Source organism: Rana temporaria, chromosome 1 (assembly GCF_905171775.1).
Source record: "Rana temporaria chromosome 1, aRanTem1.1, whole genome shotgun sequence".
NCBI classification, from domain to species: Eukaryota; Metazoa; Chordata; class Amphibia; order Anura; family Ranidae; genus Rana; species Rana temporaria.
In genome coordinates, this window is record NC_053489.1 from 98,822,649 (window position 1) to 98,835,307 (window position 12,659).

General features: G+C 48.1%; 1 protein-coding gene across 3 annotated transcripts in view; it reads right to left on the reverse strand.

The window, feature by feature from the left end:
* The window catches only part of IQGAP2 (IQ motif containing GTPase activating protein 2), a 416,293-nt gene that overhangs the window by 58,713 nt on the left and 344,921 nt on the right, over nt 1–12,659 (reverse strand). For 2 of the 3 annotated variants that reach the window (XM_040341136.1, XM_040341153.1), the window contains one exon: nt 11,583–11,725. In XM_040341136.1, coding sequence (XP_040197070.1) covers nt 11,583–11,725 — 143 coding nt within the window. The remainder of the gene's footprint in view (nt 1–11,582; nt 11,726–12,659) is intronic. The other variant, XM_040341144.1, reaches the window with a different exon arrangement.

The following is a 12,659-nucleotide window of genomic DNA, read 5'->3' on the forward strand; positions in this document are numbered from 1 at the left end:
AAGCTTTTTTTCATTGGTTTATGTTCCCCTGGCAGTGTCCAGCTTCTCATGTCCTTTGACAATCCCACGCTTATTAACCTTGAAAATGAGGAGAATTGATTGGCAAGATTTGCCCCCAATTTACTTCAATGGGGTTCTCAATAAAATTTGCAATTTACTAATTTCTGCAGTGTTCGCCAAACATGCCTATGAATCGAAGCCAAGCAGATTCGACCACCACTACTTATTTAATGTAAGTCGGATCCCTGTATTAGAATGTTTTCTTTATGAACGATACAGTACATGAACAATGTTGCTTAAAAAAAATAAACAAGGGGGCGTGGTCTGGACATGGCTGAGTGAGGTCGCACACCATCAGAGCTCCCGGCCTGATCCCCCCAGTTCTGAGCCACAAAACGCCTTGAGACCGGCATGAACCCCAATAAAAAGTACGGGACCAGAGCAGCAACGAAGGGCACTCCGGCTGGAAAGAAAACTGGGGAAATCGCGAAGTATTTCAAGGCCCTTCAGGACGTGTCCCCAGATCCGGGCCTACCAGAGACACAAGGCCCTCCACGTGTGGGAGCTGAGGACCCCCGCCCGCAGCTACCGGGCCCCAGTGACTCCGAGGACTGGCTTACATTCGACCAGGACCCCACGGAAGACCCCCCCCAGAGAGAGATGTCAACTCTACAAGCTCCGGAGCTGGCCAACCTGGACCCGGCCATCAAGGCCCTGCTCCAGGCCTTACCCACGAGGAGCGACATCGAAACCCTAATCCTGAAGCTAGAGGAGACGCACAGGAGAGATATTCAGGAGGTGAGGGGAGAGGTCTCCACCCTTACTGATCGGGTGGCGTCGGGTGAGGAGTCTGTCTCGTCCCTGGCGGATCGGGTGGCGGCGCTGGAACAATCCCGGGACCAGCACCGAGAGGCGGCCATTACGCTACAGCTCCACGTGGAAGAAGCGGAAGACAGGAGCCGCCGCAGCAACTTACGAGTCCGCGGGCTACCTGAATCCGCGGAGGCAGAAGACGTGGGCGCTAAACTAACTAGGATCTTCCGCGACGTTCTGGAAGACCCGGGAGCAGTGATCATCCTAGACAGGGCCCACAGAGCGCTCGGGCCTAAACCAACGGACCAAGACAGACCGCGGGATATAATATGCCGCCTCCACCGCTACAGCCAGAAGGAGGCCATCCTCCGCAGAGCCTGGGACCTGGGAGACATCGAGATAGACGGGGCACAGGTCCGCATCATGCCCGATCTCTCCAGGGCGACCCTCCGGCGTAGAGCGTTGCTGCGCCCCCTTCTGGAACTCGCCAGGCAGACGAGACACACGTACCGCTGGGGCTATCCGCTGGCGGTTACCTTCCGGAGAGATGCCGAGGCCTTTACCCTTAGGAGCCCAACGGACCTCCCGGCCCTCTTCCGCTACCTGGGCTCAGAACCTATCCAGGTTCCGGACTGGCTTCAATTTTTCCCCCGCCCGGCCGGCCGGTCGGGCGCACCAGCTAACGGAGGTCCCTGGATTCCACGCCAGCAGAGGGGAAGGCGACGTCGCCATTCGGCCCGCGAGGAAGCGGCACGTGAGTAGGCCGTAGGCCGCAAGCCAGGTACTCCCACCCCTGCCGACCCACCATACCATCTCGACCCCAATTGACCCCCCCTGGACACTCTTAGGTTGCCCCCTCCGGGGGATGGTGTTTGAGGGGCCCCCGGAGGTTGTTGAGTGTTGTGCGGGACCTCCTGTGGAGATGCTCCCCCTCTCCCCCCTCCCCTGACTACAATTTCTATGGCCGCCCCGCTTGCGGGATATTGCCTTTGATCTGGAACCGGGGGATCCCCCCTCCCTCCTTTGACGATCCCGGTCCTGGGAGCACTCGGCTGAGTGCTCTCCTTATTAATAGGAGGAGGGCCCCTGCTGCATGCCATCTACCCCCCTGCATGATGGGTTTCTCTCCTGGGGACCTAATTCGGGCATGGCTGAGGCCCGACAGGAGAAGTGCACACCGCTACGGCGACCCCCCTGCACAGGAAGACTGTCAGCATGTCAGGAGACCGCGAAAACCAGAGCCTCAGTCTTGACAATATTTTCTGGACAAAGAGGGACACGAGCCTGCCGGGTGGTGAGGGGGATTATGTGACTCGGGGGGAGCTGAGGGGAGGCTTCCGGGGGGACCCCGCATAGCACAAGGGGGATCGCCCCCCCTCCGGGGTATACATCCTAGAGGGTCAGTGGCTGAAGCCACCACTTGGGGATCCGGGCTGTGAAAGTCGGGATCCTCTCGTGGTTTGGGGAACTCCGGGAGGGGGATGTTTTCATTCAGACGGGGGGGGGGGGAATTGATTCGGTGGTTGGATCGGCCCACGCATTCAAGAGTATGTCACCCATAGTTCAGGACGGCCCACAACCACGGGTTTTATGTTTGCACTTTCTGCACTAATTTACTTTCTCCAGCTATATATGTTCTTAAATTGTTATGTTCGCTGCTGGTTCTATTGCTATTATTGATTATATTGTATAATGCCGGTTAATAGACTTTGATCTTATGTTATACAGGTATTGGCTCGGACGGGGGAGGGCCGGGGACTCGTTTACTGTCCCTGTTTAGCACATCCCCCCCACTTAGGGCTGCGCTCGTTTACTGGGGAAACCCAAAGAGCGCTTTTAGCTGTTTTCGGCTAACTTAGTAGAAGCTCCTTGGAGGCCCCATCTGGGACCTCCCCTTTGAGCTCCTTTCCTACTACCCTTTTTCTACTCTCTTCCCTACTTCTATTTCTCTGTTTCCTCTCCTGCCTCCGACACTCCCCCCCCCTCTCCTCCCCACTACCCCCTACTTCTAGTAAAGCCCCCCACTAGGGCACACCTATCTATCTCCCATACCCCCTCCCTCCCTCATTGCACGGGCATGGAGGTGCTGACGGTGACGTCATTTAACGTCAAGGGTCTTAACACCCCCGAAAAAAGACGCATGCTACTACAGGACATGCGACGCATGAGAACAGATGTGGTACTCCTTCAGGAGACACATTTTAAGAAGTCTAACCTACCGCTCCTGAAAAACAGGTTTTTCCCCACGGTACAACATTCTCAATACACGGAGGCTAAAAGTAGGGGCGTCTCCATACTTATTTCCGCGCGGGTGCCTTGGACACCCCTGGATTCCCTGTCAGATGAAAAGGGGCGGTTCCTCTTCCTGAAGGGCAAGATAGGGGACAGGATAGTGACGGTCGCCAATCTCTATGCTCCCAACGCTCAGCAGGATGTCTTCCTGAGGAAGACCCTGACACAGCTCAGGCGCTTTATGGAGGGTCACCTAATACTGGGGGGAGATCTGAATGTATCCCTGATCCCGACGGAAGACACGTCTACAGGGAAGTCGTCACTGACCCGAGATATGCGGAAGCGTATTGACGCTACCCTGCGCTCGATGCAACTGATAGACGCCTGGCGCCTTATGCATCCGGGGGAGAGGGATTACTCCTTCTTCTCCAGGACGCACCAAACGTACTCGAGGATCGATTATTTTCTCCTACCGCATGGGCAACTAGACGCAATCCGGGACGTTGTCATCGGCTCGATCACGTGGTCGGACCACGCCCCAGTGACTCTGAGCTATTCCCTCTCTGAGCTTCCGGGAAATCAAAGGGCAACGTGGAGACTTAACGAGGGGCTCCTACAAAACGCAGAGGTCATGACAGAAGTTGTCACGGAGCTAGGCCATTACTTCTCCACTAATGGCACCCCTGACAGTGACGTGGGCGTAGTGTGGGAGGCACATAAAGCGGTGATCCGGGGGGTGCTCATTAAACATGGAGCAAGATTGAAAAAGGAACGATCGACACAATTGAACTTACTCCTAGATAAGCTGCAGACGTTAGAATCCACACATAAATTGACCCCGAGTAGACAAATCGGCGCAGAACTAGATACGCTTCGCTCACAGATTACGGATCTCATGCACTTCAGGGCCAAAGCGGCTCTACAGATATGTAGACGCTACACCTACGAATCGGGTAATAAATGCGGAAAGCTGCTGGCGAACACATTGCGCTCCCGTCGATTAGCTTCCTACATTCCACATGTACTCTCCCCTACAGGGCAGAAAAGATCCACCCCACAGCAGATATCTCGGGAATTCCGGCAGTTTTATAGCTCCCTCTATAACCTGACCAAACCCCCCGCTCAGGCAGACTCAATACGAGACTATATCTCCACGTCTCTAATGCCCTCCCTGCCCAGGGAGACCCGTGACAGCCTGGAAGACCCCATTACACTCCCAGAGATCCAACTGGCACTGAAAAGCGCTAAGCCGGGTAAGGCCCCAGGCCCTGACGGCCTTACCATTGCATACTACAAGACCCTACTCCCAACAGTAGGGCACCATATGGTAAAACTATTTAATGAGTTAGGCGTGGGGAAACCGCTCCACACCACCACTCTACAGGCCCAAATAGCTGTAATCTTAAAAGAGGGGAAGGACCCAGCTAGCTGTGGTAACTACCGCCCCATATCCCTTCTCAATACGGACCTCAAAATATTCACCAAAATTCTAGCATCGCGACTCCAGAGCCACCTCCCGCATCTCATACACCTAGACCAAGTGGGCTTCGTGCCCACGAGGGAAGCCCGGGACAATACGATCAAGGTGCTTAACCTTATACATATGGTGTCCTCCAGTAAAACACCCAGCCTGCTTGTCGGAACGGACGCCGAAAAGGCGTTCGACCGCGTGGACTGGCAGTTTATGATGTCTACCTTAGAGCATGTAGGACTGGGGGACAAAATGAAGAACTGGATAGCGGCGGTCTACAAAGGGCCGACGGCTCGAGTGAGAACTAATGGGGTTGTATCAGATCCATTTCCAATAACTAACGGGACGAGACAGGGGTGCCCCCTATCACCCCTGCTATTCGCACTTTCGCTAGAGCCCTTCCTGTGTCACGTTCGGCTGAACCCTGACATTAAAGGAGTAACTACCACAAAAGCACACTACAAAGTCTCCGCATACGCAGACGACCTGCTTTTTACCCTCACGGACCCCGACGCCTCACTCCCGGCCCTCTTCGAGGAATTTAACACCTATGGAGAGCTCTCCAATTTAAAAATCAATATGACAAAGTCGGAGGCCATGGGGATAGGGATCCCACAGCAACAGCTAGCCCGGCTTAAAAATGGGTTTAACCTGAAATGGACGGACGTTGCGCTAAAGTATTTAGGGACGCACATCCCCCCCTCACTCACACACCTATACCGACTTAACTTCCCCCCCCTCCTGACAGAGGTTCGGAGACTCCTGACTCAGTGGACCGGGGGACTACATTCCTGGGTGGGCAGATGTAACATCCTAAAAATGACGATCCTACCCAAATTCTTGTACCTCCTACAGGCCCTCCCGATCCACATCCCAGGAGACTACTTTAAACAAGTACACTCCACGTTCATTCAATTTCTCTGGGCAGGGAAAAGGTCACGGATACACAGGACTGTCCTCTCCCTCCCTAAGCTGCATGGCGGCTTGGCCCTACCGGACATTCGGATTTATCACCATGCAACACACTTAGTAAGGTTAATTGACTGGTGTCGTCACGGACAAAACAAGTTGTGGACACAGATTGAGCAAAGCCAGGTCAGTACCCCCTTACACCGCGCCCCGTGGTGCTCAGCGTCACTCCCCCCGAAGGTGCTGCGCCATCCTTTAGTGGGGAACACGATCAAAGTGTGCGCGAACCTCTTTGCTCGGCTCTCCCTGACCTCAAGGAACTCTCCTCTCAGACCTATCATTGGACACCCGCTCTTTGAACCGGGTTTACAGGATAGGAGGTTTCTGGACCTCAGACGGGCCGGTCTTATGCAAGCATCCCACTTTAGCTCGGGAGGGAGGTGGAAATCGGCAGCGGAACTAACAGACCCAGACGGCGTTTATCGCCTTGATTATTTTAGGGCGAACCAGCTGACCCACTTCCTAAGCAGCATCCCAGCCCCGCCGCCCGGACTGGGTCCACTGACAGAACTAGAGGAGCTGTGTGAGGAGACTGGAGTGCTCCCACATGCTCTCTCCCTGCTCTATGCCTTGCTGATCACCCCCCCCGGAGCTTACCAGATACCGGCCCTGGCAAAGTGGGAAAATGATCTAAATACACGCTTCTCACCCACCACGACACAGACTATAATTCGTTTTGCACACAAATCATCTCTATGTGCGAAAACCCAGGAAACGAATTACAAGGTTCTTACCCGCTGGTATAGGACCCCAGACCTCCTAAATAAACTGTTCCCCAACACCTCCGACGCCTGCTGGAGATGCCAGCAGGATAGAGGCACTTTGCTGCACGTCTTATGGACCTGCCCACGGATCAGGGGCTTCTGGGGAGAGGTACGCCGGATCACACAAAAATTTACAGGACACATAGTCCCGGATGACCCGGCCTACTTCCTTCTACATGCAACCAATATACCACCGGGAGTCTATAAGACATCGGTGGTGCGCCATCTTTTGGACGCAGCCAGGGCCTGCGTGCCTCTCCGCTGGAAGTCCCCTCATCCTCCGACCATTGCACTCTGGCTGAACAGAGTGGACGAGATCAGCCGAATGGAGGACCTGGTCCTCTCCAGCCAACAACGTCAGGAGACGTACTCTGAGACATGGCAGCTGTACAACGTTTTTAAATACTCAGACGAAGGTCGGCGTCTCAGAGAGGTCGACTGCCCGACCCTTAATCAGCCTCAGGTATAAGACCTGCTCTTTTAGACACGCAGACTATCTAGAAACAGACTGGATACTCCTTACGCCCTTCGGGGCGCTTTGCACCGACCCTGCCCGTGCAACTCCCCCCCCCCCCCCCTCTACCTCCCTACCCTCCCCACCCGTCTTTCACTCTATGCTTCTTTCCTCTCTAACCTCTAACCTTTAACCTATTATCTTTATTGAAAACGGAAAATGGACCTGGAGGCCGGTCCGTACGAGATACACCATTAGTGCAGGGAGTTCAAACCTCAGAGGAGGAAGGACACATCCTCCTCGGGACGTAAAATCACATCTTGATGCTTAACTGAAGTAATGTTTAATAGGAGTATGAACCCCTTTGTACATTTGTGAATGTATACAACTCGTGATGTCTCCGCTGTGACTGTGGTGGGTTGTTAATCTGTATGGACTGGTTTTCTTTGATGATAAATAAAAAATTTAAAAAAAAAAAAAAAAAAAAAAAATAAACAAAACATTTTTGGCAGTAATCAAGGCCAAATTGAAACTTCTTATATCCTGATAAACAGAGCAAGGTGGACTAGCTGTCAATGTGACAGCAGAGCTTCACCGAATACAATGGGAGAACTGCCATCTAACTGCGTAGTCTGCATGACTGCGCCATCCTGCTCATCTGTAACTTACTGTATGAATGAAGGCTACACTTGTAAGCACAAGTTGTAAGTGTAAGCAGTAGTTTGTATAAAAATAAATAACTAAATCTGGTTTTGACTAAATCACAATGGTTCAACCATGTTACAATACCTCCCCCCAAAGACTTTTTTGTTGTCCTTGGACCAAATAGTGTTAATTCCAAGCTCGGTGGATGGAAGCCGTCATTTCTGTATCCTACACTGGCCCAACCACCCTACACACTGATGTGCAAGCTCCATTTCTGCCTGGGAGGAGACACAAGTTGGCAACTTTGCCTTGGGTGCCAAAGAATCCTATGCCATACCATATGGTCAGTAGAGGTCTGATGAAAGATCTACCCTGTCCTACCAGAACCTACCTATATGCCTGACTTCAGCATGCATTGAAGTTCACTGTGACACAAACAAGCTGCCTTTTATTTGTTTGTATGCAGAACCAGAGCAAAAGTTGCAAAAAAGTTGTCAGAAAAAGTACAAAGCAACTATTGATTAAAGAATGATATATCCAATACATTCAGTAAAAATATGTACAAATAAAATTTAAATTAGCCACAAGAATGTGACTGAATACTTAAAAATTTCTGTGACCACAGTCTCTGCAGCTGAGCAGCAAAGGAAGACTGAAAAGAATTATAATTTATACAGTATGGAGCTAAATACGGTCATCAGCAAGAGCTCAATATTACCAGAAGACTGCTTTGTCTATAATACAAAGCTGATATAAGGATCAAAATATTAACACCAATATTGATGCTGAAAAGACAATGATCACTTGAGGTGGGACGGTCAGATACCCCGCAACAGATACATAACTGCCACCCTTTCTAACAAAAATCATTGCATTATATGAAAAGTCCACAGGCTGTATTCAGGTCAATGGTTTGCTGTCAGACCTTGTAGTCATTCGCAAAAGAACACTTCAGGGCTGCCACGTTCCTTTACATGGCGACGGAAGACCTTGCTGGTGCAATTTGGGAAAACCCTATTATTTCTGGGCCTTTTCGCTTGGAGGACACGATCATAAATTGGTTTGATCTTTACGTGAACAATATACTGCTTTATATTTCGAACTCCAGACTGGCCAATTATGGCCAACATGACAATTCCCTTCCTCTTTTCAAATTGCAATGGGCCACTGGCTCAATCAAGTGCATAGACCTTTCTAAGCTCTATACAGGCGGTCCCCTAGTTACAAACATCCGACTTACAAATGACTCCTACTTACAAACAGGGGGAGACAACAGGAAGTGAGAGGAAATCTACCCCCTGTAAGAGTTATTATGGGAAAAAAGGTACCTCCGCTGATGCTTTATTACCAAGGCTTGTTTCTACAACCCAAAATTTACAAAATCCAAATGTCATTGGGACAGAAAGCGAAGTGAAATCTTCTGAACAGGGGCACAGACCGCAAAAATGTTACAGGGGTGTTCCCTTGAGAACAAATCTACAGACCCCATTCTTGTTTTTAACCCGGGAACCGCCTGTACACTGAACTACATGCCTCTCCTTCAAAATGGGTTACACAGACCTAAAGAATGGTCCTCTAAAAGACAGTTCTGGTTAAGATGCAAGACCTTATTTAAAATGGACACTCATTGTGTTCGCTTGCATTACAATGTTCTGATCCATCCCAAACAATCAAGGGGTTTGGGCCTTTGCCACTTCAAAGTATATTACAGGGCCATGTTATTGATCCACGTTCTACAATATTTCACACAATAAGGATATACTGTGGGTCGGCCTGAAACCTATACTCATCACCCATTTGTCCTACCTTGGATACATAAACGATGCTGCACTCTCCATTCCAGCCTTCATATTATATATATATATATATATATATATCTCCATCCTTTCTTGCAGTGTGGGACTCCTTACTTACATACTTACTCCTTAAAGCAGTAGCAAACCGCAAAAAAAAAAAAAAAATTGAACAAAAATTGTCTCCTTTGATTGGCTATAGCTAATCACATGGTGATTGGCCCAGGTAAAATTGTATAGCTGTGGGTCAATCAATAGAGTTGCAGGGAACCGGAATCAGCTTTGCTCCCCCATACCAGGGGCAGTCCGGATGACGTACATTTACTTGATCCAGCCTGCCTGCAGTAAAAGTATTAAGGTAGTCGGCAAGTGTTCAAAGGAGAAGTTCACCTTAAAAAAAAAAAAAAAAAAGTAAATGCACATCTTTTTGCAAAAATGTGCATTTATTATTTATTTTAGGAAAAAGCATTTCACGGGTCCAATCTCAGGCTCCTGCAGACTTGTCACAGTAGCTGTCAGCCCATTGTACAGGCAGGCAGTTACTGAATGACAGGAAGATTCTATTAACTACATAGAGCGCTCTTTAGCACCCTGGTAGTTCATTGAGAACTACAAACCGTCAGCAGCAATGGCTGACAGTAGATGTAGTTCTCTCATTTACAGAACTCTGTGCATGAATGGTGTGTCGGGTGGGCAGAGCCCCACACAGGCGCGGCTTTTTAAAATTCTGACAGCGGGTGCGGGAAGAAGATCCCCAGCTAGCTGTCACAACGAGGGCTGCTAGTTTAGTAACATGTTACACTCATAATATGCTACTAAAGGTCAACTTATCCTTTAATACATTCAAATGTGTACTAGACAAAAACAAAAAAAAACTATACTTGCTTTTCAATATATGTCGGCCAAATTATAATTATTTTTTATTATTATTATTATTATTATTATTTATTTCCAGTAAGTAACATTATTAAATAGCAAAGAATAACGCACAGCTTTAAACAATTAGAATTTCCTGTTTTGTAAAGCATTTTGGTTTCTTCTTTTTGTGGACTTAATTACAGACCACCAGTATTCTGACTCAATGATAATCTGCCAGGTTTAGAAATTCTACTCTCACATACAGTATGTTGTGCAATTTCAATTAAAGGAAAATGCATTTTTACAAAACAAACCTCACTATTTGACTGGAATACAATAACTGAATGGAATTTCATGTACGATTTGTAAGTTGACCATAGACAGGCAGATATCTCCCTGAGAATGATGGGCAGTGATAGCCGGAAAGCATCTACCCATCCTCCAGCAAGACCCTGTAGCAGCAGGATCTGTCACAATCCCACTTAACAATGGCAGTATAACTAATCATTGCTCCCACATCTCCATATAAGTGAGTGATGAGAGAAAGAACTGTGAAAGAACTACTTGCACAGAAGTTTTTCTAAAAGGTTGGAATAGGTTCTTGTGTGGTATGAACCTTTTATGGGAAACAGCTCAGACATGGTCGAACACTGCAAGAGAAGCTTGAGAAGGATGCACACTTGTGATTGATGGCCTGTTTGCATTGACCCCTAGCCTGGTTTTACACTACTTGACAGGTTGTAGATATTTCGATATTTTCTAGTTTGGTAGATGTGCTCCTACAAAGGGCATTCGTTGACCTAGAGCAGGGTTTCCCAACCTTTTTTCAATCAAGGCACCCTTTAAAATAGGCACAACCTTGGGGCATCCCAATTCTAAATTGTAGAAAACTAAAACTAAACATGATTCAGCAATATCCACACATGCAGGACACCCAACGTTAGAGGTGATTTATTCTTTAGAAAGCAAATACAACTTTGCACACCGATGCTGGCTAATATTCCAACATTTCTCTTCTCCCTCAGTTTTTTTTACCCTTACTCAGCTGATGTGACCCGATTGCTGACGGAGAGAGGGAAACGAAGATGTTGTGCAGGCACCTGAATTCCTCCTCTTTAACCGATGAAGTAATTGTTTGTTAGGATGCCGGCAGCTAGAAGTTTCCAATGGTGGCTTTGTGTACCTAAAAGGCAGGCTTCATCCACCTGCTGGCTTGTATACAATTTTTGGGCAATTTCTAGGCATTTTGCCAAGGCACCCCTGAAGAAACATGAAGGCACCCTGGTTAAAAAAGGCTGACCTAGAGAACAAAAGCGTGGGCAACTTGCCCTGAGTAACAAAAAGTCAGAACCATTGCAATATTAAATACATGTGAATACAGTACATTTGATTAATCTCAGGGAGCCTGGTATGAGGTTTTCATAACCTTAGATTGTAAGCTCCTTGAGGGCAGGGACTGATATAAATGTGTAATGTAAAGCGCTGCATAAATTGACGGCGCTATATAAGTACCTGTAATAAATAAATCTACATCTATTTATGTCTATGAAAGGTGTACATAAAAGGTATCAAGAGAAGGGTACCTGGATCTCTTCTCTGGTAAGCCATGAAGTCTTTGGCGTGATCCCGTCTGGTACAGTCCAGTGGCCTTCATTGCTTTCAATATTATAATAGTAGTCATACTGATCCTTCAGTTTTACCTTCAGCCATGAGCTCTCCTGTGCTGCTGTAGGAACAATACATGTATTTATTTTAGTGAGAGGACGTTGGCAAGTTTAGATCTTGTTTGCAGGTAAACCCCAATAGAATTCATACAAATGGATACTCAGCCAGACTGACGGACATAAATGCATTAATAACCTATTTTTTCTGGAGTTTCCGTCACTGTCCTGTTATGACAATTGTGCAGTGTGTTTAATTGTCAGATAACAGAGTATGAACCAAACTGTACAGTGCATTCAGTGACTCGACAAATGCTTTTCCCCCAGGGACACAGTGTAAAACAGGGGTAGGCAACCTTTGAGAGGTGGAGATCTACCTGAACAACATGAAAGTCTAAAGATCAAATTAACTAGGAAGGCCGAACTAAATAGTAAGGGAAATTAAAAAAAAAAATCAAATAAAACAAATGTCACTGTAAAAATATAAACTTGGCCTACCTTAAAATTGGATAGTGTCAGTCAGAGCAGTGGACAGTGTCAGTGGGGCAGAGAACGGTGTCAGCAGTTCTTTTTTTTATTATTATTATTATTTATTTCATTTTTTTTTTCTTTTAGTAGCCCTGTTAGGGGGTGGGATTTGGTGAAATATCAGGGGACTAAAAGGACCCCCAATGTCTCACTGTTGAGAAAGAAATAATAAGGATATAGTTCTCAGTCTTCAACTCTGCAGCCTCAGCTGCACAGAATATATGAAGCTGAACAGTTTACTATTCTTCAGTTATGAACGAACAGTCAGTGATCAGTACCATTTGGTGGTTACCAGGGGAGCACACAGGGGGCAAAAAAAAGTCCGGCAGGAGGGAGAGGAGGAGAAGCAGGCTTTTAACTGCTGCAAGAGGAAAGGGGGATTGCTTCCAGTAAATGCTGCCCCACTCCTGTCCAGGTTTTGCAGATCTAATGTGGCAGTGAGTCCAAACAGGCCCCATGCTACCCCTGAAG